The 25357-nt window shown below is 59.9% G+C and overlaps 12 protein-coding genes across 13 annotated transcripts; 5 read left to right on the plus strand and 7 right to left on the minus strand.

The window, feature by feature from the left end:
• The first annotated feature begins 381 nt into the window (after positions 1 to 381).
• On the plus strand, positions 382 to 1584 carry SDRG_00200 (hypothetical protein). The gene has a single exon (XM_008605667.1). The coding sequence runs from the start codon at positions 476 to 478 to the stop codon at positions 1415 to 1417; it is 942 nt and encodes a 313-aa protein (XP_008603889.1). The 5' UTR covers positions 382 to 475; the 3' UTR covers positions 1418 to 1584.
• SDRG_00201 (hypothetical protein) lies at positions 1488 to 3357 on the minus strand. Its single transcript, XM_008605668.1, has 5 exons — positions 2864 to 3357; positions 2449 to 2813; positions 2321 to 2399; positions 2130 to 2274; positions 1488 to 2079 (listed from the first exon to the last, which is right to left on the minus strand). Exons 1-5 carry the CDS (start codon positions 3344 to 3346, stop codon positions 1595 to 1597), a joined length of 1557 nt encoding a protein of 518 aa, XP_008603890.1. The 5' UTR covers positions 3347 to 3357; the 3' UTR covers positions 1488 to 1594.
• Positions 3358 to 4169: 812 nt separating this feature from the next.
• SDRG_00202 (hypothetical protein) lies at positions 4170 to 5397 on the minus strand. Its single transcript, XM_008605669.1, has one exon. The coding sequence runs from the start codon at positions 5200 to 5202 to the stop codon at positions 4264 to 4266; it is 939 nt and encodes a 312-aa protein (XP_008603891.1). The 5' UTR covers positions 5203 to 5397; the 3' UTR covers positions 4170 to 4263.
• A 231-nt stretch (positions 5398 to 5628) lies between these two features.
• On the minus strand, positions 5629 to 7323 carry SDRG_00203. 2 transcript variants are annotated; one of them, XM_008605670.1, is made up of 9 exons: positions 7249 to 7323; positions 7165 to 7205; positions 6827 to 7096; positions 6483 to 6779; positions 6372 to 6425; positions 6271 to 6326; positions 6044 to 6215; positions 5950 to 5999; positions 5629 to 5879 (listed from the first exon to the last, which is right to left on the minus strand). In XM_008605670.1, the coding sequence occupies exons 1-9, from the start codon at positions 7280 to 7282 to the stop codon at positions 5717 to 5719; spliced, it is 1137 nt and encodes a 378-aa protein (XP_008603892.1). In that variant the 5' UTR covers positions 7283 to 7323; the 3' UTR covers positions 5629 to 5716. The 2 variants fall into 2 exon arrangements, with proteins under 2 accessions (XP_008603892.1, XP_008603893.1); XM_008605671.1 differs by having other exon boundaries at positions 5950 to 6215.
• Positions 7324 to 7356: 33 nt separating this feature from the next.
• SDRG_00204 (hypothetical protein) lies at positions 7357 to 8605 on the plus strand (the record flags this gene model as incomplete). Its single annotated transcript, XM_008605672.1, has 7 exons — positions 7357 to 7371; positions 7429 to 7564; positions 7607 to 7740; positions 7795 to 7989; positions 8079 to 8272; positions 8336 to 8472; positions 8517 to 8605. 7 exons carry the CDS (start codon positions 7357 to 7359, stop codon positions 8603 to 8605), a joined length of 900 nt encoding a protein of 299 aa, XP_008603894.1.
• Positions 8606 to 9644: 1039 nt separating this feature from the next.
• On the plus strand, positions 9645 to 12162 carry SDRG_00205 (hypothetical protein). The gene is made up of 5 exons (XM_008605673.1): positions 9645 to 9772; positions 9821 to 10115; positions 10158 to 11496; positions 11538 to 11819; positions 11862 to 12162. The coding sequence occupies exons 2-5, from the start codon at positions 9928 to 9930 to the stop codon at positions 12108 to 12110; spliced, it is 2058 nt and encodes a 685-aa protein (XP_008603895.1). The 5' UTR covers positions 9645 to 9772; positions 9821 to 9927; the 3' UTR covers positions 12111 to 12162.
• Positions 12163 to 12595: 433 nt separating this feature from the next.
• SDRG_00206 (hypothetical protein) lies at positions 12596 to 13793 on the minus strand (the record flags this gene model as incomplete). The annotated part of the gene is made up of 5 exons (XM_008605674.1): positions 12596 to 12794; positions 12848 to 12912; positions 12955 to 13105; positions 13149 to 13315; positions 13362 to 13793. The coding sequence occupies 5 exons, from the start codon at positions 13791 to 13793 to the stop codon at positions 12665 to 12667; spliced, it is 945 nt and encodes a 314-aa protein (XP_008603896.1). The 3' UTR covers positions 12596 to 12664.
• Positions 13794 to 15445, minus strand: SDRG_00207 (hypothetical protein). Its single transcript, XM_008605675.1, has 5 exons — positions 15269 to 15445; positions 15120 to 15222; positions 14493 to 15077; positions 14236 to 14445; positions 13794 to 14185 (listed from the first exon to the last, which is right to left on the minus strand). Exons 1-5 carry the CDS (start codon positions 15400 to 15402, stop codon positions 13919 to 13921), a joined length of 1299 nt encoding a protein of 432 aa, XP_008603897.1. The 5' UTR covers positions 15403 to 15445; the 3' UTR covers positions 13794 to 13918.
• Positions 15446 to 15779: 334 nt separating this feature from the next.
• Positions 15780 to 16795, plus strand: SDRG_00208 (hypothetical protein). Its single transcript, XM_008605676.1, has 7 exons — positions 15780 to 15820; positions 15871 to 15986; positions 16033 to 16158; positions 16202 to 16269; positions 16311 to 16367; positions 16414 to 16577; positions 16637 to 16795. Exons 2-7 carry the CDS (start codon positions 15971 to 15973, stop codon positions 16680 to 16682), a joined length of 477 nt encoding a protein of 158 aa, XP_008603898.1. The 5' UTR covers positions 15780 to 15820; positions 15871 to 15970; the 3' UTR covers positions 16683 to 16795.
• Positions 16796 to 17008: 213 nt separating this feature from the next.
• Positions 17009 to 19979, plus strand: SDRG_00209 (hypothetical protein). The gene has a single exon (XM_008605677.1). The coding sequence runs from the start codon at positions 17063 to 17065 to the stop codon at positions 19913 to 19915; it is 2853 nt and encodes a 950-aa protein (XP_008603899.1). The 5' UTR covers positions 17009 to 17062; the 3' UTR covers positions 19916 to 19979.
• Positions 19980 to 20187: 208 nt separating this feature from the next.
• SDRG_00210 (hypothetical protein) lies at positions 20188 to 22624 on the minus strand. The gene has a single exon (XM_008605678.1). The coding sequence runs from the start codon at positions 22486 to 22488 to the stop codon at positions 20305 to 20307; it is 2184 nt and encodes a 727-aa protein (XP_008603900.1). The 5' UTR covers positions 22489 to 22624; the 3' UTR covers positions 20188 to 20304.
• Positions 22625 to 23483: 859 nt separating this feature from the next.
• SDRG_00211 (hypothetical protein) lies at positions 23484 to 24640 on the minus strand. The gene is made up of 4 exons (XM_008605679.1): positions 24312 to 24640; positions 23912 to 24265; positions 23745 to 23852; positions 23484 to 23696 (listed from the first exon to the last, which is right to left on the minus strand). Exons 1-4 carry the CDS (start codon positions 24633 to 24635, stop codon positions 23568 to 23570), a joined length of 915 nt encoding a protein of 304 aa, XP_008603901.1. The 5' UTR covers positions 24636 to 24640; the 3' UTR covers positions 23484 to 23567.
• Between the last annotated feature and the right edge of the window lie 717 nt (positions 24641 to 25357).

Here is a 25357-nt window from a genome sequence, read left to right on the forward strand (position 1 = left end):
AGGACTGCCCAAGCACCAATGCTCTTTTGAGTCGCTCGCAAGTCGAGGGTTGCGCGGAAGGGGACCGGCAGAGTATATATACCTGAGCGAGGGCGCGCAGAAAGGCCGATCGCATACACTGTACGACGTGTAGAGTGCAGAGATCTGTAGGAGGTCGGTGCCAACGCCGGTTCGAGCTGCTCGCTTCGTTGCAACGTTATATGGTCAGCGCGACTTGGTGCGTTGGTCGACTTGGCTGCTTTCAGACGATGCGCTCACCAGCTGGGTGTCCATGGCGCCAGCGTCAGCACGCGCCACGATTACAAGACGAGGTCCGCGATAAAAATGCATGGTGTCACATTGCACTTTTGCAAAGTGCAACCTCAAACCGCATGGACTTTGCGGATTTTCATCGCTGGGCTCAGCAAGTGTTGCAAACACGCAGCACCCGCCAGGATGCAGGAGACCAGTTCCGTTTGTACCACGTCGTAGCGCCATGACCTGCGTACGCGGCCTGCTCCTACTGCTGCTATTGCTCTCGGCCGTCCTCGCGCAGGAGACGACGGGCGAAGTCCCATCGCCAGCGTCCAGTGATACCCCGACACCGACACCGACACCGAGCACGGACGCGCCGGCAACGACAGCGCCGCCGCCGACTGTTGCGCCAGAGACACCTTCGCCCACACCACCGCCGCCTTCGCCGCAGCCCACAAAGACCGATGCACCAGCCCCGACAGTCAGCCCGACGTGGGCACCGGCGCCGCCGACGCAAGCGCCCGTGACCAACCCGACGCCCAATCCCGGAAACAATGTCGCTACGCCGCCGCCTGCTGTGACCGTGCCGCCCACGGTAGTCATCGTGCCATCGACCGAGTCGAGCTCGACCCCCGCCGTGGCCACGACGATGCCGTCACCACCAAAAGAGAACAATGCCAGTCGCCCGGCCAACAGCACAACGTCCACCGAGACTGCGTCGGGATCAAACATGGACGTTATCGTCGGCGTGCTTGGTGGTATCATTGGCACCGGCGTGCTCGCCCTCGGTGTTGTCTGCGTCCTTCGCCGGCGGCAGCGCAAGAACGTGCCGGCGCGGGACTCGACGTTTTGGCCCATCTCGCCGCCGCCGGCGATGCTCGAGGCGAGCCCGCGCAAGCCGTCGACGTTCTTCCAGAAACACCAGTCGGCGCTCGCGTCGCTCGACGGATCTCGGTCGACGACCATCTCGGACGACATTCTCGACTCGTTTGCGCCCAACCGCCGGTCGTCGGCGCTCTTCTTGCGCGAAGATTCCGGTCGGGCCAAGTCGGTGCAGATCGACGTCGCCGACTCGATAAGACCTTCCAACATCCTCGTCGGGAGTGTTCACATTGACGACGACGACGACTTTGACGGCGACGTCGACGCCATCCGCGGACACCACCAGTCGTACACGCTCTAGTCTATTTAACCCGAACCGCGTCTTTTTCAATGTTGAGTTTTCCGAAAATTGACACTGCCAACCATGCGAATCTCTGTCGAGGCAAGGACGCACCAGTCGCCGCAATAGGAGATAGTACGGCGTCGTAATAATAATAAGTCAATGGGGACTGTCCCCTAGTTCTACGTCGTCGTTGATTTAGGCGTCGAGCTCCTCGAAGCGGTCGCAGTCCCGTGCGAAGCGGTCCTCGCTCATGCGCTCCCGCTCCATGCGCGACATGCGGCGCGGCATGTAGTTTTCGGCGTCGGTTGAGCCATGCCAGCTCGCGCGCATGGCCGAAATGATGTTTTCTTGGATCGCGATCGACTTGCGCATCTCTTCAAACACATCGGGCGCTTCTTTTGTTGGCGTCTCGGCCTCGAGCGCCGACATTTGGCTTGGCGTCAGTAGCACGAGCGGCGGCTGTTCCTCCTTGGAGAGGCGGTAGTCGCGTTCGTCCTTGGCCGCCGCGGTGCTCGACCGCCGCACCGAGGTATGGTGGACGTTCATCCCAAAGTACGTTTCGCTCGGTCGATTGGACTTGGAGAAGCTCGAATGCGTCGACGGCGCCGTCTCATTGAACTGCCACGACGGCACATCAACAGGCGTTGTCGCGGCCGTGCTTGCAATTTGATTCGGATCGTCTGCCAAGATTTGTTAGGTGTAGGGTTGCGAAGCGGGATAGGGTTCGTACCGGTCGACGGCGCGCGCGACCGCACGCACGTAAGGCAAAAGTCATCCACGTACGTTGTCATGGTCGTCTTGTGCATCGTAGCGCTCGTGGTCGGCGCGTCTTGGACGGCATACGTAATACGAAGATAGCACTTGGTGCACATGGTCTAGCCAAGCTCATTGTGAATTTGCACTTTTGGACGGATGACGTACGAGGCCACAGAGCCGACACGAGAGCTTGGTGCTAAAGAGTGAGAACTTCTTGACGCAGACGACGCATGTCTTTTTCGTGCTAGACATACAGCGGGTTGGACGATGGCATAAGACACAAAGAAGCGTACTGCTCGACGATGCGCTTGTAGGACGCCCGCGTGATCGGGTGCGACTGCGCGAGCGACGCCGACGGCCGCAGCTGTGTGGCCGAGAGGAGGCTGCGGATGTGCGCAAGCGACGCCACTTTTCGGTGGATGCGCCAAAAGCAGAGCGACGACTGGTCGCCGAGGTACTTGGGCACCGTGCCCTTCATGTCGTGGTACGATTTCACAACCACGTGGATCTTGCCATTCTGCGCCGGACGAAAGAGCATCGTGTCCATGATCGTCGCGCGGTAGACGTCGGTGTCGGCGCTCGGGAGGTAGTTGTCGATCGAGTAGACTACCTTGCAGAGCGTGTCAATGCCATGGTTGTCCGGCAGCACCGTGAGATACTAGAGTCATTCAAAATAGTCGGAAAGCTATTTTGGCAGGACCCACGTACCTCGAGGTACAGCGTGTCGCGTGCGTGCACGCCGAGCTTGGTGCCGGGAAGCGTAAACTTGAGGTACTTGACGCCAAAGAACTCGACGTCAGTGTCCGAGGGGAGACAGTCGTCGCCGCTGTGGCTGCCGCCAGAGTAGTTTTGCACCACGTGCGACGTGACATAGTCCTTCTCGAGCAAGTACGACTGCATGATCTGGTCGTCGAGCGTCGTGGGGGCGTTGAGCGCCATGCGCAGCTCGTCGAACGTCGTCGCGAGGTACCCGACACTCAAGAACGTGTAGAGCGACGGGTTGGCCTTCCCAGCACCAAGGCGTGCGCGAAACACTTGCATGTTGCGCTTGTTGACCGTGAGCTTCCACCCCGACCGATCGTCGCGGGCCTCGTCGACCCAGAGATCCGAGTTTTGCACCGCGTCGCGCCCAATGTCTTCGACGAGCTGGCGGTGCTGCGCGCGCTGCGAGAGCGCGTCGTACGCAGGCATGGTCGCTCAACTAATAATGGCAAAGTCGACTGTGGCGCTTGGTACCGTGACACGCATTACACCCTCGCAGGAGCGCCGAATCTGGTGCTTGGCGTCGCAGCTGGCGTGACGTTTTTTGAAGAAAGACGCGAGTTTGCACTTGGGCGAGAAGCGGTAGAATGCGTTTTTTGGGTTAAAACAATAGGGTAAAGCCGTTGACAAGAGGACCGATGCCAGCAGGCTGGGACAATCCTATCGTTACTGCAACAAGCCGCCGGCGGTACATGCAGATGCTACCTGTACAGGCCGCGCGCGATGGCAGCCGTACGCTGCAAGAAGATCGCCAGCATGCTGGATCTGTGGTCCAAGTACATTTTTAGTACGTTTGCAGTATATGTCGATGCGCGGTATGCACCTACAGTACTCGACGGTGCAATGGCGTGCGACTCGCGTGCATTACTCTTGACTGACTGTTGCGCCACTGTGAGCAATGCCTTCGCCTCGATTACTTCAGTGCAATGAGCGTCCACGGCAGTCACGACTTTGCACTTGAGTGGTGGTCGGACGGTCGCACCCGACTTCAACCCGATGCTGTCATGCGCTCATGCGCCGCGTCGCCGCCCGATCCTCCTCGGTCCAGAACGAAATCGAACGAAATTCATTGGCCTGAGACGACGACGATGACGACGACTTGGTGCTCCGTGCTCGGGCTGCTGCTAATGCGGCTTCAAGCCAAGGGCTTCGCTTGTCGCGCTGATAGTATCGGACCTATAAACACCGATCGCGATCCTACATGGTCGTCGGCAAACGATATGAGCCAACAACAAGCAAAGGAGACATAGAGGAAGACGTCAAACGTGCGTCAAAGTGACGCTTTAATATACAACTTGGGTTAATTTAGCTACGGACGGGCAGATCGACGACGACGACGAGCGCACTTAGTTGGTGGGCGAGCTGCGGTTCGTGTGCGTAATGCAAAAGCCGCCGCGGCGCGCCGCGTGGTTGCAGCTCTCGACTGCGCAGCGCTTGCCGCCACCGTGCGTGTAGCAGATGCCTTTGCCTTGGGCGATCTTGGTGCAGCCGTCGACTGAGCACTTGCGGCCGCCGCCATGCGCGACGCAGAGCCCGCTCTTGTGGGCACACTTTTGGCAGCCGTCAATCTTGCAGAGGTGGCGGCCGCCGTGCTCCTTGCAAACGCCCTTGCGCTTCGCGATACGCGTGCAGCCCTCTTCGCGGCAGCGGGTGCCACCGCCATGGAACTTGCAGTAGCCGCCGCTCTGCGCGATCGTGTGGCAGTTGGGTTCTTGGCAACGCTTGCCACCGCCGTGACCAATGCAGTAGCCGCCGGCGAGCGCGTACTTTTCACACGCCTCGTGCTTGCAGCGGCGGTTGACATGCTTGGCCTTCTCCGAGGCGGTCGGCGACTGCGCGCGCGCTAGCGTTCGCGGCGTCATGATCTCACGGACGTGCTGGAGGCAGAGCTGTGAGATTTTGGCAAAGCGCGTGCAGCCGAGGCGCGCACAGCGCTCGCCCGCAAACGACTTGCACGTGGGCTCGAGCGGGTTCAAAAACGGGTTGAGCTTCGGACTAAAGACCGGACTCGATGTGTCGAGGAAGCGCTGAAAGCTCGGGAGCATGCGCGGGCTCAGAAGCTTGGTCGGCGTCAAGGACGGGCGCAGAAGCGACCGGGGCGCGTGCGTTGGCGTCTCCATTGCGGTGTGAGCGGACGATGGCAAAATGAGGAATGTGTTATATATCGTTGCAGGTTGTTCGGCGCACCGTATCTTCCCCGCCGCTGCCCGTGCTTCTGCCTTGTGAACGGCGACGCGATGGCTGCCAGATGGCTTTTCGACACATGCGGCACACAGCGTCGACATTGGCCGAGTTGGCGCGCGGGATGAGTCTGGACAGCTGCTTTGAGGCCGACCTCTCGCGGTCTCGATCTACTGTTCCGTCTTTCTACCCGGCGCGAGTAGTAGCCGCGACCAGCTCGTGCGTAGGGCACACGTACGCCGACGTCGACCAAGTGCTAAAGGACCGAGCGCTGTCGTCGTATCGCAGGCAAGTCCGCCCCCTGTCCTCGGCTCTTCTCACATTGCACGACCCTTGTTACTGTCAAATCGGCTGGATGCGTGCCACACGCGAACGTTCTATGGAACGGTGTGCGACCGACTCGGTACGTACATGGTTCGACCACTAAACAAACGAAGTTATTATAGTGCTATCTATATACACGTCCCGAGTGTATCGGATGCAGAGTCGAGCCTGAGTACATCCACGTGGTTTTCACGCCCATGCAAGATTTTGTGTGGAAAAGCACTGTTTTGAAACCATTATACTGGATGCGTTCGGACGCTCTGGATGCAACGCAAGTCCCACGCCGCAAATAATTCAGTCTGCGAACGACGACATATCGCAGTGGAGACGGCGGCTTTCATAGTGCCCGCGACACACGGGGCACAGGTGCACTTCGTAGATGTTGAACGATTCGAACGCGACCAAGCACTCGGCGTGCAAGACGTGCGAGCAACTCAAGAGCGTCACGGCCTTGGCACTAAAAGCAAAGAAATCCTGTAAAAGTTGTCGTCCACTGTTTCCAAGACACTGGAACGATCCAGTCCTACCTCATGGCGTTGAGGCAAATGGGACACTCGGCCTCGTTGCGCGCCGTGGCCTACGCGTTCGATCGAAGATTTTTTGACATCGAAGAAGCAGAACCTTGGCAAGCGCATTTGGCCACGCATTGCCCTTGGCAGTCTCTTGGTTGTTCTCGCCATTGAAGATGGCGCGACTCCGGCTCATGCTCTCGTCAAACTCGGCGAGGAGTGCGTCGATCGAGTCGGCGCGCGCCTTCATCGCACGCACGATGCGACTGCTGATCGCCGAGACCCTTGGCATCAGTGAGGCCACCCACATCTTTTTTCCATATATAATTGTCGACGCACTTGGAGGCATAAAAGAGCGATCGCCGGCGGGGGTCGCCATAACCCTGTTTGTAATACTACAAAACAAAAGATAGGATCCGCCGCAATCCCCAAAAGCGTACGTGGGCGAGGAGCGATGTGTAGCGTCTTCGCGCCAGCCAGCCGCGAATGCGTGCCTGTGCGTCACGAGTCGTTGGATTTTGGGTGACGCGTCAGGTCGTCGTCGTCATTACCTGAAGCCGACGCGCGCAGATGCTGCGGAAGTGCGCTTCGCCACTTTGCGTTGCCTTTTTTTCGTAATTTTGTTTGCGACAGAGCGGGCAGACGCGGTCGGTCGTGCGCAAGAAGCGCTCAAAACTCGTAAGGCACGTGTGGTGGAACATGTGCGAGCAGCTCAAGAGGACCTTGGCGTGTACGCCAAACGGCTCGCGGCAGATAGAGCATGGGTACTCGGCGTCGCCGCGGGCTTCGGCCTGCTGCTCGACGTCCTCCCACTGGTTGTTGTTGAGTCGCGGCGGAGGACCCGGCACCTATCGCCACACGAAGCGTCTCGGCATGACGCATACGACGCACGTACGAGGCCCTTCTTTTGCGCGAGCGTGAGCCGCGGCCGCCGCGCCACGGGCTTGAACGCGCGGCAGGCCGTACAGCGCGCCACGTCATCGTGGTTCTCGAGCGTGCACTCGTCACAGACCCAAACGCGCCGGTACTCGGACATCGGGTCACAGACACTACTACTAATGTCCTTGACAACCGAGCTGGCGGCGGTTGCCGTGGCCGATGATGGCTTTGGCTGTCGAAGACGCCTCGGTGGCAGCCGCAAATCCAAGCTCCGCATGAGATGATCCTACAGCGTATGGTCATGGGTCAATTGTTATGGTGGTGCTAGCGTCGAGATGCAGTCTTTTGTGGTACTTGGAGTGCGGCGGCATTTGTCAGCGTTGTCGTCGTCGTTGCTAGCGTAGGCCATGAGTTTTCGCGCCGACAAATGTGCCGGACCTGTCGCGCGTCGCTTCGCCTTGTCCCGCTGCATCGCGATCCCGAGCGGTTATTCGCGCGACGGTTGAGCCCGTTTCTTCATTTTCCGTCTCTTCAACCCCGCCGAGCATGACAACCCACCTGGTACACCATGTACACCGTATTTGGTCATGATAACATCACAGTATGTGTACGGTGCAGCGTGTGGCCGACGTGAACGACGTTCTGGACCGGCTCCGCCTCCAGTTCCACGCCAAGGGGACCCAGCAACTCTCGGACCTTGACGCCTACTGTGCCCGCATGGACACTGCAAACGCTGGGACCCTGGGGCGCAAAGGTACTGGTACCACTCGCATCGTCGTCGCCACAATCGCTGTAGAGCTCGAGACGTGCCTCAACTACTTTGGCTTGTTTCCGACGACCCAAGAAATCGGAGTGCTGGTCCGTAGCTTTGGAAGCACGTGCGGGTCGAGTTCGAACATTCGCTGGCGCAACTTTGTGCTCGCGCTAAGCGTACGTGGGCCAGAAGGAACGCCATCCGTGTCGTGAGACGTTTCGTACTTGTAGGGGGAGTTGTCCACCGCGCGCGAAGCGGCATTGCGCCACGCCTTTGCGTCCGTGCCGAGTGGCAGCGTGGCCGACGTGGCGGCCGCCGGGCACTTTGACGACCACCCGCTCGCCGTGCGCGGCGTGCTGCGCGGCGACGACGTCCGTCACGCCTTTGTCGTCGGGCTCGCCAAAGCCCAGGTTGGCGACGATGCGGTACGACGATCCGAATAGTCTCCGACGAGATTTCCATAGCCATCTGTCTTTATATGATATTTATAAGCAAATATGTACGGTCGTCGTAGAACAATGACGTGACGTGGCAAGCGTTCCGGACGTACTACGCCTCGGTGAGCCTCGCGTTTGCTTCCGACGACGAGTTTGTGGCGATGCTGCGCGACGTGTGGCGTCCGTCGGCGCTCCACGTGGCGCTGCCCAGCGTCCTCTTTGGCAACAAGCGCAGCGTGCTGCTTGAAAAGCTCGGCCAGCGCACGCACAAGTACGTCGCGATGAAGAACCCCGTTCATTCCGAGTCCAAACCATGATGATGATGATGATGTAGAGAAGAGAACGAGCGCGATGTCTTGCTGCGCGCATTGCGCAAGCACGACGCAAGCGAAACCGGCTACGTGGCACCGCACGAGCTGCAGAGAGCCTGTGAAGTCCTCGGCCTTGTCGTGAGCCTCGACGAAGTGCATGGTAGCAATCTCTGTGAAGAAGACGAAGAAGTGAACCAGATGTAGACACGTTTGCGGCCGGCACGCGGGATGCGCGCGGGAAGCTCTCGATCGCGTGGTTTGCCGACTTTATCTGCGCCGACAGCATTGCATGAGCGTTCTGCACCTAAGAGAAGTGTTGCATTCCGAATCTTGTTCGAAGCAGAGAGCGAGCTATCGCCTTCGACATAATGGCCGACGTCGGTTCGCGTTCGATCGCGATTGTACCACCGACTCTGCATCATCCAGCGCACCCGTGGCGTCCGACTCTCTCGCCGCCTCCACCAAACGGCTGGTCATCGAAATGATATGACGTGACTCGTCTTGCGTGACGTGGCACGTCGCAGTTGCCGGTAACACTTATAGGTGCATACCAAGCAACGCTGGTCTTCGCCGAGCCTCTTGGCCACATCACGGTCTCCTTCAAGAGGTCGAGTACATGCACCGCAACGCAAGTGCCGTCGTGAGGACGCGCTAAATGGGGAGCTGCGTATTCACAGTCCCAAAGGCCCAGAAGCGGACAAGACCACATACTAACGAGCACTACAACCATCTCGGCGCACCATGTAGGCTCTGAAACGCGCCGCGTGGACTGGGTGGAGAGGCAGGCAAACTGACTACTACAGTCACGCTCGACCAAATGAAAGAATGAGGCGACAGACAATGGCACAAGCTAGCCGTAGGTGGGAAGGCCATACCGCTGCAGCGAGTTGCTCGTAGCGTATCTTGTGTGGCCCAGACGAAGGTATGCGTTTAGACGAGGTGAAAGCTCGGCTTCTCGCTCGGGTGGAGCTTGGAGTCAACTACACGAGGTAGCATTGAGTCCTTGATAAGGCAGGGTTCTACTAATACAGCAATGTTCTTATAACCCTAAACGCTCTCAGGAATATAGCTTCGGCGGTTACACTGCTTGGAGGTGCGAAGGAGGGACTAGTCCGCGTCACTGATAACCGCTTCTCGTGGGACGTCGAAGCGGCACGGTACATGTTGCATTTTGTATGGTATACATTTATCTTGTATAGAAGCCGTTTCATTCGAGCCGCAAGGTTGCCCACATACAAGACACACGAGAATGCAATTCCGCATATACCAAAGAAAAAGGGACCCCTGGCTTCAACATGGAGGAAGATCGCGGAGCTGGCTCATTTTCCAAGCCGCGGACGAGCAGTCGGCCGCGAGATATCGAGCAAGCGAGTAGAACCTACTCGACTGCTGTAGGACGCCGGCCTGCCCTCTTCATGCCTGGCTGGGACCGCGAACTGGACGCAACGCTCTGGAAGGCTGTACGTCCATGCTGCTACGGCGGCTGCTCATGGGCCTCGTCTCTGTAGCGCCGTTGGACCGCAATCGACTGGGCGTATCTGACCCACATTAGCAGCACCGAATTCACTGTCCAGCCCGTCTTTGACACGTTCGACTAAGCGCTCGACCCGCCATCATGATGCACTTTCTCTCGCGCCTCTCGTCGCCGTTGGCACGCGTCGCGACGAGACGTTTTCCCACCGCAGCGCTGCAAGCGGCGCCGCCACGCCGCCTCAACATGCCGCCCATGCCGTTGGCCGACATTGCCTACACGCAAGCGACGGACGAAACCCTCAACTTGTCGTGGACCGACGGCCACCACAGGTACAGCGTGCCGCCTTAGACACACCTCACATGGTCCAACAGCTCGTTCCACTACATTTGGCTGCGCGACAACTGCCATTGCCCGCGCTGCCGCCACCCCGTCGCGGAAGAGCGCCTTGTCGACACGCTCGCGATACCCATGAACATTCAACCCGCGCGCGTCCAGGCGCTGCCGGCGTCGGAGGCGACCGAGGCCGTAGTGCAAATCGCATGGGACGACGGCCACGTCTCGCAGTACCCCGTGTCGTTCCTCTTTGACAATTGCTTTGCCCGACAGACGCCGTCGTCGTCGTTCTCGTCGGGCCCGACGTTGTGGACCGCCGCCGACATGGCGCATGGCCTGCCACGCTTCCCGTACGAGCACGTCATTTCGTCGGAGCAAGGGCTTCTCGAGTGGCTCGAAGCGTTGGATGCGTACGGGTTTGCGCTCCTCGAAGGCGTGCCGGCTGGTGACGACGACGCGGCGCGCGCGATGGCCGAGCGCATTGGCCTCGTGCGCAACACGTTTTGGGGCCCGACGTGGAGCGTCAAGAGCGAGCCCAAGCCCATGAACCTGAGCATGACGAGCGAGGCGCTGCATCCGCACACGGACTTTGGCTGGTCCGAGGCGCCGCCGGGGCTTCAGTTTCTGCACTGCGTCGCGTTTCAATCCAAGGACGCGATCGGCGGCGAGTCGACGCTCGCGGACGGCTACGCGATCGCCGCGCAGTTGTCGTCGTCGCACCCGGAGGCCTTTCGGCTCCTCTCGACCGTCGCGATTGACCACTGCTTCTCGAGCGAGTCGCAGTGGTTTGAGCACAAGGCGCCGATTCTGTCGCTCGACCCTACGACTGGCCGCGTGCGCGACGTGCGCTTCAACCAAGCCAACCGGTCGCCGCTGCGGCTCCATCCGGACCTCGTGCGTCCTTACTATGACGCCATGCGGCTCTGGACGGCGGCAACGCGGGACCCGACGCATCTACTGCGTTTTCGGCTCACAGAAGGCGACATGCTCGTCTTCAACAACCGCCGACTGCTGCACGGCCGAACGGGCTACGACGCTCAAGCCACGTGGCGCCACCTCAAAGGCTGCTACCTCGACGCTGAAGACTACAAGAGCAAACTCACAATGCTGCGCGGGCGGCGCCACTACTCGACGAAGCGCTATGTCCGCCCGCCGCCGCCATCGCACTTGGATCCTGGCTACGACGCCTTCTCGGCGGCGTTTGTCTCGGCGGCGTTGGCCAACGTCCAGGACGTGATCGATGCAGGAGCAACGTACGACGACGGCAGTAGCTTGAAAGCGGTCGCCGACGCCGGCGCCGCGTCGTTTCGAACGCTGGCCGACGGCAACAAGGCCGACTATGTGTACCAGTGCTCGCTGTACGACCACGACATTCAGGTATTCGATGCCCTAGACATCTTGGTACTAAATCGATGTAGGTCAACTTGGTGCCACGGCTCTTGGGGATGCTCCAGAAGCTTGAGGGCGACCACGTTCGTCTCGGGACGGGCACGCAGGTGGATTTGTTCGAGCACAGCCTGCAGTGCGCAACGCTGGCGCACACCGACGGCGCCGACGAAGAGCTCGTCGTCTGCGCGCTCCTGCACGACATTGGGGAGCTCCTCTCGCCGTGCAACCATGGCGAGATCGCGGGTGCGATCCTTCGCCCGTACATCAGCCCCGAGCGGTACTGGATCCTCGCCCACCACGAGATCTTCCAGGTTCGACGCTTTGCCACGTTGCAACTCGATGATTATGCGTAGGGGTACTACTACTTTCATCACGTGGGCGGCGACCGCGAGACGCGCCAGCAGTTTGCCGACCACCCGCAGTTTGCGGCGACCGTCGACTTTTGCCACAAGTACGACCAGGCAGCGTTCGACCCGGCCGCCGACACGTACGCGCTGTCGTTCTTTGAGCCAATGCTGCGCCGGATCCTCTCGCGCAAGGCCTACTTCTTCGCGCCTAGCCACCCCAAGCTCGGCTGCGTCACGGGCACGTCCCTGACATAAGATTGTGTCCTTCCTTGCTATTCCATTCGTAATTTGATATTGCATCCGTCCATCTGCCCGGCTCGGTGGGTGCTGGCGCTGTTGGCGCTGGCGCGGCCGGTGCGGCACTTCCTGGCCGCCGTCGGCGTCTTGCCTTTTCTAGCTTTTTTAGTTAGCGCGGCCAATCAGATTGACGAAAATAGTTAGCGCTGCCAATCAGCATCTGATTTGCATCTCATTGGTCAGCATACCGCAGTATTTTTGCCAATCAGCGAAAGGAATGAATTTTATTAGTCAAAATTCTGGAGCTGTGGACCATAAACGTCCAAGAGTACAAACACGCATACAAATTTCAAGTCTAATTCGTCCAAGGAGCACTTCCTCGTAGCCCAGACCGAAGCACGGACCTCTATTGTCTTAACGTGAACACCATAGACATGTACGCTGTTTTCCCAGTGTTCTCGCTGCCTCCTTCCCTCTTTTTTCTCTTTCTTCCCTTTTTCTGTGTGCCAAACATTTTTACGTTTATGGTTCATAAGCCCATCTGCCGATGTATTTATTGTGCACAGCATAGTCTAGGAGGACTCGTCGCCGGCCTTCTTTCGCTGGCGCAGAAGTTGCTTGTACTTGGTCGGGTGCCGCCGCTTCCAGTCGTCCTCGAGCTCGTTCTGCAACGCCGCAAGGTGCTCCGGTACCCAGAGCTGCCTGCGCAAGAGAATATACTATGAAACCAGCGATCGACAATATTGTACACGTACCGAGCGAGCACGTCGTCGCGGTTATGGGGGTATTGGTCGCTGAGGAAGAAGGCTTCACTAATGTCCTAACACTACAATGAACGTAATACTGAAGGACAATATTGTACCAACGCCTTGCACGTCAAGTACAGCACCGCGTCCGGAGCGTACGGCCGGCGCAAGTACGCATAGTCATACCACCACCGGAGTCGCCACACCACGTATAACATGAGCGAGTAGGGCAAGAGCAGAAGCCGAACCAGCAGCAGCTTGCGCAGCCTACGTCAACCGTGGAGGGATCGCCGGCGATGCAGCGACGTACGTTGGCTTTTCGTAGCCGCCCGAGATCTCGGAGGACGCCATGAGCTCGTCGACGATGGCCTCGAGCTCGGCTTTGGCCGCGTCTTTGGCCTTCTTGTCCTTGGCGCGCTTGAGATGCGCGTTGCGCTCGGTTTGCACGGCCAATGCCTGGCGCTTGACCGTGTCCGACTACGTTTCGAGATGGCGTCGTGTGGCCAAATGTCGACTGTGGTACCTGGCGAAAGTATGCGATCGCTTGCTTATGGCGGTGAACTTGGGATAGGTACTGGCAGAGCGTGAGGAAGAGGACGAACCCGAGCACGATGAGGCGCGCGTCCGACTTTGGCGCGTACGCGTGCTGGACGTACATGCCATAGTTGTACGCGTAGTCTGTCGGGTGGTCGAGGTAGTGGTCGTAGGCGGCGCGCTTGGTCACGTCGGCGAGCACCTCGTAGGCGGTCGCGAGCGCTTGGAACGCCGACGCTGCGTCCGCGCTCGGGTTCTTGTCCGGGTGCATCAGCAGCGACAGCGCGCGGTACTGCTTGCGGACCTCGGTCGCCGACGCCGTGCGCTCGAGGCCAAGCAGGTCGTAGCACTCGCGCTGCCCGCAGTACATGTTGCGGCCATGGACGACCGCGAGCACGAGCGCAAGCCACCGCACTTGCATCGAAAAAGTGTTTAAAACACGGTTTGCAACACAACGACATGTCGCAAGGTTTGGGGATAGGGCCGTGGATTCGTTAGGTTCTAAATCTAAATAACAAAGGACGCGCCTTAGTGCCTAACGAATGCTTAGAGCCCCGGCGGACGCATGCCCAGCTGCGGCTTGAGGTGGCCATGCAGCGTCGCGAGCTCGGTCTGGAGCGTCATGTTGAGCTGCTGTAGAAGACGGTTTTCGTGCTCGAGCTGCTCCATGCGGAGGAGCGACCGCTGCAAATGGTCGCGCAACTGCGCGTTCTCCATTTCGCCGTTGCGGTTGACCGCCATGAGCGACTCGGCCGTCTGCTTGAAGTACTGCGCCCGGGACATGACTTCATCAACGTCGAGGACGGTCTCTGCCTACGCGTATCACGTCGTCAGTCAAGGGCATATGCAATATGGCTGTCGACCTGGCCAGGAATGAAGACAGTGATGTGTTTCGGGTGGTAGGAGACAGCGTTCAAGTTGATCTTGGGGCTGTGCATGGCCGGCGGCGACAAGGACGGCGGCGGCGTGGCCGAGCCGTTCGAGGGACGCGCCGGAAGCTCGTTGCGCGGTGAGGTACGCTGCTGGTTCGCAACAGGCGTGGGAGGTGGCACGACGGGCGCCGGCGACGCGACCTAACGTTTATGAGCCATCGAGTGGATGGAGACGTGGTGAGGTATACCGTCTTGGCCTTGGGCTTGGGCTCCGCTACAGGAGCCACATTTTTCTGCTTGGTTTGTTCGACTACGGGGGATGCCTTTGGCTTGGGCTCGGCCATAGGCTGCTTGGTGGGCTTTTGTTCGACCGCCGGCGTCGGCTTGGCCACTGGCGCCTTGGCCACCGGCGTCTGGACTGACTTGACAGCAGGAGCCGGCGTCGGCTTGACAGCAGGCGTCGGGGCGGCAGGCGTGGCTTTCGCGACGGGTGCCGGTTTGGACTTGGGTTCGGGGCTCGCAACCGGCGCCGGCTTGGCAACGACGGGTACAACCGCCGGCTTGGCCTTGGGCTGTACCGCAGGCTTGGCCTTCGTCGCAGGCGGTTGCGCCACAGGCTTGGGCTTGGCTTCGGGCGGCGGCTGGGACACGACCTTGGGCTTCATTTCAACAACGACAGGCTTGGGCTTGAGTTCAACGACGACGGCGCGCGGCTTGGGCTCGGCGGCGACCAGGGCCTTTGGCTTGTTCTGCGCTTCACGAAGCTTGTCGGCAAACGACATGGGCGGCGGCGCCGGCGTCTCTACAACTGGCTCTGGCTCGGGCGCCGCGAGCTGCAACACGGTCAAGCATGGCCTCGTGCATGGCCAAAGTACCTCGTCGTCTGCGGGCGTCGGGTTCGTCGACGCGCCTTTCTTCTTCTTCTTGGACTTCTTGGACGTCGCACACATGGCCAAGCTCTTAAGCGTGAGCTCTTCTCTACGCAGGACGCAAGGGTGAGCTACGCAGTGCATGGCGCGCGTACTGCTTCTTGGCCTTGAGCTTCTCCTTCTGCTTGGTCTGCTTGGCGGCCTTGTCTGCGTTGGCGCTGTAGTGCTGGCTAATGGCCGTGTCATCGTCCGAGTCGTCGGCGAACGCAAGGAAGACGCTCTTCTTCATGCTGCAAGTGGTATCGGCGGGGGAATTTCTGCGCGTGTCGTTTCCAATGGTTTTCAATACTGTCACACTCGATATGCCAATCCCATGCAATTTTAGAGGTTATAAAAAACACGCGTTTTAAACCATGAGCTCGACCTCAACCTCAACCTCAACGCCGTCGCGCGCTTCTCGCAGCCGCCCAGAGCCACCGAGATAGCCGCCGTGGACGCGCCCGACAGGCGCTTGGACACGATGCACGGTTCGTGGAGCGTATGTATCGTTCGTCTGCAGAATGGCCGTGTTTCTTTGGTGCTTCGAGGGCGCCAAAGCCGGATCCGCTACGAAGTTTAGTGTCCAGCGTTGCACTCTACGTGGACGAGGTGATAGTAGATAGCATGGCAGTGGCGGCTGGCTCCTTCTGCAGCTCAAGGGCAGCGTGGTGACAGCGCAGCATCCACTTGGCTATCTTATAGTGTTGCTTTGGGGTAGGGTGTTTAAAACATTATACTGGATCTTGGTATGCTCTAAGATCTGGCAAAACACTCGATTCCGCGTTCTATATTCCGTGCCAAAGACACCACGTGGAGCGATGGACATGTCCCTCGGTGCGGTCCGCCGCCACCGCTCTCGCCCGCTCACGTTGCCACGTAGATGATCTCATCAAGTCGCGCCAGCCAGCCAAGGGTCGGCCCGCGCCATCGAAAGTCAAGGTCTCGCCGCCGAGAGCCGCGGCCCCGTTGTCGCCGACGGCCGGGGACCCCATGACCATGTCCTTGGGTACGCTCGGACATCGTTTGCCGCCGCTCAGTTCCACGAATAGATGATCTGATTGCGTCCAAGAAGAAGGCGCGCGAGTCTGTCAAAGCCAAGACGATCCCGCCAGTCAAGGTACCTTGCAATCTTGCGTGTGGTCTGACGTCCTGTGCTAGAAGCAGCAGGTCGCGCAGGCCCACGCCAAGCAGAAGCGTCGGTCCGCGGTCAACGAGGTACCTCATCGTCTCCTACGTATACGCCTTATATCGTGGTGCGCAGCGGCGTGGCGTAGCGCAGGCGCCCGAGCCGCCCGTGCGTCGCGGTGGCCGGCCTCCGCGGCGCCGCCCCGCCGCGGCCGCGCTGCCCAACTGGGCCAAGCACAGCTTGGAACACCCGACCAAGTTTGAGGTGCCAAAAGGCATGAACTTCAAGATTTCAATTGCGTACGTACAACAGGTCCTCGTGCATAACGCGCCGACGAATCATGGTGCTCTGGCTCTAGCATGGACAACGTCCGTCCCGTCGTGGGCATTCCGCCGCAGCGGTAAAGATCCACGCGTCCGCTGCCATCCTAGCACCGACCGCCGTGACCCGTCGTCGTCGAATCGTCGCAGTCGTTTTCTTAATGCTACGAAAAAAGATATCCGGTCAGTTGTCATCCCGAGATGCCATCATCGGGCCTTGGCTACTAGTACCTACTGCGGCCATAACAACAACAACACCGCGACGAGTACTGTGGGTACTACGTGTACAGCCGCACAGTAATCCCCGCGGTCGATCCCTCGCATCACTCGATCCGCAACCGCATCCTCGGCAGAAGCGGCGTCTTTGTAGTACTCCAAGTGGAGTCGCTGCAAGGCTCCCTGGTGTGTGTGCCAAGGCGCGTCTGGGTAACGAGCAAAGGAAGCGATGGACGCGCCGTGCGTCGATGCGCCGCCTGTCTCCTTCGGCGGGGCGACGACGAACGGCAAAGTCCCGGGAGCGTGACTCACGCCGCGCCAGGTGGCCAATGAGCCGTGACTGCGAGGCTGTTTTTGCGACGACCAGTTTTCACATGCACCTCAAGTACAGCGACGTCCTCGACATCGTCGGCAGTGCGGCGCGCGACGGCGGCGAGCTCGGCGTCGCGTCGCGCACCAAATGGCCGTGGACGTTTCGCGACTATCACGCGGACATGCCCCACGAGCTCCTCCTCCGGCGCGGCGCGTCGCTCGTGCACCACGTTGCGCACGAGTGCAAGGCGCGCAACATGCTCGAGCACGCGGGCTCGCTCGACGAAAAGGTGTTTGCGAGCAAAGACAGCAGCCGGAACCTCTTTAGCGTCAACGCAATGGTCGAGATGGCCGGGTCGATTCCCCAAGTGCTCGATGTGCTCGTCGGCAAGCACGGCGACGACTATGGCAGCTTCCTCGCGCGCGTCTTTCGAGGCCACCTTGTCGGCACGGCGACGCTGCGCGCCCTCGCTGTCTCGCCCGACGGCTACATCCACGAGAAGCCGCCGACGTCCGAGGCGGGCGCGTCCACCGACGCCATGGACGACGGCAACACGTTCAACCACGTGGCCGCGATCGCGACTGCCGAGCTCCGTGAGACGCATTTTTTCAAAAAGGTGTCCAAGGAGCTGCTGTATATGGACTTTATGCACATCCAGCCCAACGAGCGCGCCGTCACGCGCGTCTTCAAGACGATCGACAACGAGTCGGGGCCGATGAGCGCGCAGGCCATGGACCGCTACAAGCACGTGCTCTTTGGGTACCACGTGGAGCGGCTCGGGCGCGGCGACCGGCTCCGCATTAGCTTTTACGGCGACTATTGCATTAGCACCAAGCAAAAGCAGTCGTGGAAGGACACAAAGCACCTTCTTGAGAAGCTCGCTGCGTCCGTGCACCTCCTCAAGCGCATTTGCGAGCGCCAGCACATCGAGTCGGCGCTGCCGTGGACCACCGACGACAAGGACGCCAAGAAGTGGTGCCACGTGTGCCACAAGTCGTTTTCGCTCTTCCGGAAGCGCACGTACTGCAAGTACTGCGCGCTGCCCGTGTGCTCCGACTGCTTCAAGTTTGAGCCGATCGCAATGGCTGGCGGCGCGAGCTATGAGGTGTGCATCTGCCGCCTCTGCAAGACGACGCGCCAAGCGCGCACGCAGAGCACGCGCGCGTCAATGAGCTCGCACCTCTCGTCGCACCACCGCGTGTCCCGGTCGTCGGCGAACCGGCACTCGGTCGGGTACTATGACGCCGACGACGACGCGCACGAACACGCCAAAGGTACCGTACCGCTCTCGATCGTTCCCGAGACGGACCCGTGCAGCCTCTGCCGGCAACCCACCGCGTCGGCGACAACTTGCCGGCTCTGTCGGCAGTCGTGCTGCGCCCACTGCTGCCGCATCCAGCAGTACACCAACCGGCATGGCATCGCGTTCGAAGCGTGGCTCTGCCTCCAGTGCCTCGCGTCGACGACGCAGGCGGTCACTGGTCCACCGTCGCACAAGCGCGACCGGATATCCGTCTACGAAAAGCCGCCGGCACCGACGGCCGAGCCGACGACGACAACAACCAACAACAATTTTACCGCGTCCGACTTCATCGATACTGCGTCGTACGCGGTCAAGCACCTCGTGGCCAACCCCAACCCGAATCCCAACCCCAACGTGAATCCCAACGCGAATCTGAATTCGAATCCGAGTGCAGCTCCCGCCAAGGGCGGTAGCGCGGGGCGGCCGTCGACGGACCGTGCGAACGAAGCACGGTACTCGCGGCACAGCACCAACGAGGCGCGCTTCCAGCACGAGCAGCACCGCCTCAGCGAGCAGTCGGAGCTCCGGTCGAGCTTTAGCGTCGACGACACGAGCTTTGACAACACGGCGGGCGACGGCGGCTACACGTTTGCGCTACCGATGCACGTCGAGGGCAGCAACGCGTCCGAAGACAATGCAAGCGTCATGAACACGACGCTGCATCGCGGCGACGACGACGACGACGAGGCGCACCCGCTCTCGGCCACGTCGCCGATCGTGCTCAACGGCGTCGCCTTCCACACCGAGTCGCTCCTCGCGCTGCCCAAGGGGGCGCCCAAGCCAAAGCCGCCACCGTCGTCGCCCAAGCAGGTCGTGTCGCTCGGCGCTGTCTCGAACGCCCGCCTCCTCCTCCACGACAACGCATCGTCCACCAAGAAGCATATCGCGTCGAGCAGCGTCCAGAGCAACGAGAACGCAGTGCCGAGCGTCCGGTCAACCGCGCCGAGCACCAACATGGTGCCGAGGGACGCGCGGTCGACGGCCACCAACGACGCGCAAGATGCGATCGAAGCAGAGACCTTGCGTGTCGTTGCGTTTCTCGACATGGCGTCCAACGATGCACTCGACAGCATTTGCCACACGATCGCGACGCGCATGGACTGCGCGTACGGGTTTGTCGTGTTGATTTATAAGGGCGACTTTGTGCTCAAAGGCGCCGCGTCCGGCGACCGCGCGGACGCCGACGCGCCGACACAGATCCCGCGGGACTGTATTCTTTCGAGCCACAGCTGCCAAGTGCCGCTGATGCTACCGGACGCCGAGATGGACCCGCGCTTTGCCCACTCGCCGCGCGTTCTGGGCGACGAGCGCATCCGCTTTTATTATGGCCTTCCGCTCGTGTCGCCCTCGGGCGTCCTCCTCGGGACGGTGGCCGTCGCCGACACGCACGCCCGCGTGCGTATTTCCTCCAAGCAGCACCAAGCCATGATCTGGTTTGCCGAGTCGACCGCCGCGCTCATCGTCCACCGCGTCCAGACCATGTAACACGCGCCTCATTTGTCACGCGCTCAACACGACGTCTCTATGTATATAACTGTTTGTTCCAGTGTCGAGTCCTTACGCTGGAGGTGTCGTCGACAAGTTAACGACGAGGGTGGCCATGAAAAATGGCGTTCACCCTTCGAACCCTAACCCCACCGACCCCGAACCCTAGAGGCGGTCGGGAATCTGTTGGTTGCTCTCTGAGCCAGTCACGTCGTCTGCAGTAGACAACATTCAACACGGTACACATAGTCGACCACGTCTACCATGGGGTGCACGATGGTACCGCGGAAGCACGCGTATTTCGTGTCACGCTGACCGACGTCGGTGGTTGTCGCAGACGAAAGGACGTATGCTACAACATACGACTAGACTACGGTGGTTACTAGAAACTATGGGTCTGACTCGGCGCTGCTTTTCGAGAGCGCGGTCGACGTGCGGTGTCGGTACTCGACGAGGTCGACGACGGCTTGTGCAAACTTGTGCATGGCTTGAATGTGTTGGGCGTGGAAGCGCAGGCGCGGCGCCGTATCGGCGATCGTGACGGTCCCGAGCAAAATGCCTTCGAGCGTCACAATGGGCATCCCGACAAAGAACCGAATGCTCTCTTTGCCGAGGACGCGGGGCGATTCTTTGAAGCGCACGTCCACGGACGCGTCGGGCACGATCGTCGGCTCGTCGAGCGACTGCAGCGTCGCCAGGTTGAGCTCGCAGCGCGACGGAATCGTGGTCGGAATGTACCCGGTGCCGGCGACGCCTTTGAGCATGAACGCCTCCTTGTAGATGAGGCACACGGCGGCGTGCGCGACCTCGAGCTCGTCGAGCGCTTGGGCACAGAGCGCATCGTGGTACGGTGTTGAACCCATGTCCAAACACGCGCTTTCCCGAAGCGCGTCGATCGCGCTGCTTTGGATGCTCGTGCGCGCGTCGCTCTCGAGCACGATCGACGACGGCTGGTGCGACGACGCCAGAAACGACGACGTCGGCGACGACAACGGCGACAACTCGTCGTTTGAGATGTACGTGTTCGTGTCCCAAGGGTACTCGTCCACGGGTTTTCGCCGGGATGGGTGGTTGCAGCTGCCGCAGACGAGCAGGTCGAACGTCGAGAGGCTGCCGCGCCGTGTCGTGACCGCCTGCGGCGACACGCACGCGCGGCAAAAGAGCTGGCTACAGACGCCACACGGGTGCAGCGGCCCCCGCGCCTGTGCGCATTGTGTGCACGGCGTGTCTCTCGAAGGCTCAAAGCGCGACGCATTGGGTGCTTGCACGATCGAGACGCCCCAGCTGCTCTCGCTCCAGTTGCCATCGTCGTCGTCCAGCGTCTCCTGGGCGTACGCGGGCGCGACCGTGCTTGCGACGTCGTGCTGGACGGCGTCGACGCAGGCGCAGCAGATCGGGACGCGAAACTCGAGTCCATTTGGACTCTCGACGTCCTCCATGGCCGTGCACTCGTGGCATGTCGGAGCGAGACACACGCTGCAGATAAGCGGCCGCCGGAAGAAATGAAAGACCTTGGTGCAGACACGGCACGCAGCGTCGAGCGTCAACGGCACATCCGGTCGGCGCTCGACGTGCAGCTGGCGGGAGCCAAGCCGCTTCCGCAGCAGCGTCTGCTGGACCACGAGAATGTTTTCGCCGATGCTCTCGAGCCGCGACCGGACGTCGGCCGACGACGCGAGCTGCGGCGGGTACACGCAATGCTCGGCGTAGAACGAAAGGCGCACCGACTTGGGCGACGTCGCTTCCAAATGCAAGCCAAAGAGAACGTGTGTGTACCGCGGGAGGATCGTGGTCGCGTTGAGCTTTGTTGGGTGGCTTCCGCTGTCGATGGATTTGCAAATCCGGCCAAACGAAGTAGCCGAGAGCGGCTCCATGTGGTCGAGGAAGAAGAGCTCCTTGAGGTTGCGCCCGAGGCCGCGCTCGCGAAACCACGCCTTGCGCACGCTGCAATTGAGGTCGTTGTCCGTGTAGACGAGCCGCGCGAGCTCGAGCCGCTGCAAATCGTCGCCAAAGATGCGGTACAAGAGCATGTCGCCGTTGTTGCCAGCAATAAGGTCTTGCACTTCGCTGAGCTTGGCCGCGATCTCCAAGCTCGACGTCACCGTGTACAGCTGCGTGCGCTGGTTGTACGTTGCTACGAGCCGCGACGGTTCGTGCACCGCGAGCACCGACTCGTCCCGGTCGGTCGTGTTGCGCCGCGCTTCAAACGACGCGCGCGACGAGCACTCGCGCTGGAGACGACGCAGTGCGTCCTGGCCACGCTCGACTAACTGCATGCGCGACGATGTCTCGACGTTGTCGAGGAGCGCCCATGGCCACGTGCTCCGGTTCGCGGCGCCGCGGTCGTCGTTACTGCTCGTGAGGTTGCTCAGTGGTCGCCGGGTGGCCGTGCGCACCGTCACGCGGCGTGTGGCGGCTGTCGGCGCCGGCTCGCACCGGCGAAGCGGGTGCGCCATCGAGTTGACGGCCTCGTCGTGCGCTGGCGTTGTTGCGCCTGTCTTGCGCGACTTGCCTGTCTTCCAGAGGCTACGCGCCCATCCCAGAAGGTGTTTGTCCTCGCTGCGCTGGCTCATGGGTAGTACAACACTGGGCAAGCCGCTGAAGAAGGTGGTGTCGTCGGCGCAGTCACGTTGGTGTCGTCGGCGCAGTCACGTTGGTCAACGCTCAATGTACAGTGTACCTGGCGCCCTCAGTCGCGAAATGGTTGCGTGCTTTTTTGTATCCTAAAATGCACCCATGCCGAATTTCAGAGTCGAAAACCGGTTTCTATGCACCGAAAAGCCGAATTGTGCATTGAAATTCGGATATCAGGCCTGAATGGACAAACGTCAATGTCGGACAGGCGCCATCAAGTACTGTTCAATGCGCGGGGCTGTGAAGGCGCTAACGTTGGTACCGTGGGCGACGGCGCCTTGTGGCACCAAACGGTTGGTGCGTGGCGTCTAGCCTGCACTGTACTTGCTATCAACGCATCAGTGCCGCTGTCGCTTCTGTGCGGCGTGTGGTAAAAGGCTTGTGTAACAAGCGAGCGCATCCGACGCGTGCGGAGGCCCGAAGCGTTCCTACGAGTTCGATGATTCCAAGGACGTACAATGCACGACCGCCACTCGCACCTTGCCACGCGTCCGTGTGCGCCACATCTGCCGACCGCTTTGGAGAGGCAAGGGTTGTGCATCTGGGTAGTATAGATAAGCTTGCAGCTCTAGACAGGCATTTGTTGAGGGCAATTGCACAGCAACCGTCTTCTTGGGACGCACGTAAGTCAAGTCAAAGTATGTTTACACAAGGAATCCAACTTCCCTTGGTTTCACGCATTTCAAGTCCGTGTCAGGAAAGTGCAGCCAGCAATAATACCGGTACAAATGTAGTACGACAACACTATGCATATAGTACTCGACACGGAGAGACCACTTGTGTACCTGGTATCCGTGCAAGGCTCTTGTTTTAACCCACCTCGCTTTGCAAAGCCAAACGGACAGTCGAGTGCCAGCCTCGTCATCGTCCAACCCAGGTGCAGACGAGGGGAGTTGCCACATGATTTACGATGTGTGGGCCACATTTTGTGCACTCATTCTCATTCACAGAAAATAAGCTCAAGTATATGGTTAGAGTGTATGGGGCTCAGTGAGGCACGGACGATGGGGCGTTGGGGTTATTCCTTGGCGTCGGCGGTGGTCGAAAGCGACGTCAACATGGGCGCGTGCGGGTTGCGTATCCACGGTGGACGCACGACAAAGTAGATGCTGTTGTCGCCGGGCTTGACGTTCCAGTCCTCCACGACCTACACCCGTAGTTGCATACTCCCCAGTGCTTTGGTTCGTTAGTGTACCTTGTGCAGCTGGAACTTGGCCATGAGGCGGTGGCTATTCGCAAAGACATTCATGTACGCAGTCAGCGCATGCTCGAGGCCTCCGACTGTGTCCAGATCAAACTGGATCTACGCCATTGTGTCCATAGCATGCTCCTAACGCTTGTGGACCGCACAACGTGTCGTACCGCAATGTTGCCGTCGTCGGTGGGCGCCACGACCACCTTGCAGTCCTCCCAGTCGTTGGCGATCACTTCGTGGAGCTCTTTAATGAGGTCGGGGAGCAGCTTCTTGGTCGGCGCGTCGCCAATCGGCTTGGCCGCACCGCTCGGCACAAAGTCGTGGTAGAGAATTTTCTTCTTCTCAATCCATCGCTCGCGCACAGCGATGTCATGCGCGTCGTCGTAGTAGACGTCCATATGTGGGTAGACAAAACTCTTGTCTTCAAAGCCGTCTTCGTACTTGAGTTTCTTGGCGTTGCTGCTGCACACAAAGTCCTTGCCGCCAATCTGATATCGCTTTGCCTCCGACTCGAGACGCTCCTAGCCAGTATCATGATGCGAAAATTTATATTTGTTGGCGCCGTACCGCGCGGTGGAGCTCGTCGCTGAGGTTGAAGCGCGACGGCGTGTACTCAAACTGGTTGAAGAGGCCGTTTTTCGTCACGATCTTGGGCGGCGCCTTGAGCACAACGGCCGTATGGCGGTTCTCGTCCATTGCCTCTTGCCGCGCCATGTTGACGCTGTTGGGACCGAGCCGGGAGGGCATTTTGAGCAGCGAGTGGTAGTTGCCGGTCGAGAAGGCGCTCTTGATGTGCTCGGCCTCAGCATTTGCGTACTCGGGCAATATCGACGAGAAGTTGGGGAGCATGTAGTGGGGTACCCCGCCCTCCTCGTCGCTTGCTTGGTTCATTGCACAAAACCTGTGTCAACCGGTTAGGCAGCGATGACGCATCTAAAAATAGTAGCCAATCCACGACGCGTGTCAACCGTGAGGTGGTAAATTGCGTGTGTTGCGTGTAAAATAAAAATCACATGAGAAAGCGCGCGATCAGATCTGGTTTGGCGCGAGCATCTGGCGCGCAAGGCAGAACCGTCATCGTGCACAACCTATGGATGCATTTGGTTTGCACATCAGGATGCCACGCGAGGACGATGTGCGTGGTGGTAGCTGGTCGTAGAGTCATCTGGTCGACCGTGCAATGGCGCTAAAAGCTGCACTGATGCCCCAGAAAATAGTTGTTGGAGCTTTTCATGACAAATGCGGTAGTATCTGGAGGTGCAGTCAACTTGGTAGCTAGTACAGCGTGCGCGGTATCCGCATCGTACATGGCGTGCAAGCAGAGAGTGCGTTCGCTCACCACGAACGCACTTGCACAAGGCTTGTCAGGTCGCTGAAGAAGGTGCACGCGTGCTTTTAGCAATCAAGGCAACGATAGAAACCGCGCAGTACTGGTAGTTCGTACCCAAGCACCACGCTCCTCGACAGTGGCGTCGAGAAAAAGAAAAGCTGATTGTTCCAATCCATCCGAAATGGTTGATAGCGCGCATTTCTTGCGCGGTGCTCGCTTCCGAGTAGTAGCTAGGTCTATAAACAGAGCTGTTCATACCCTTGGTAGTGGTGCCTCACGTGCC

Source organism: Saprolegnia diclina (genome assembly GCF_000281045.1).
Source record: "Saprolegnia diclina VS20 unplaced genomic scaffold supercont1.1, whole genome shotgun sequence".
Taxonomy (NCBI): Eukaryota; Oomycota; class Saprolegniomycetes; order Saprolegniales; family Saprolegniaceae; genus Saprolegnia; species Saprolegnia diclina.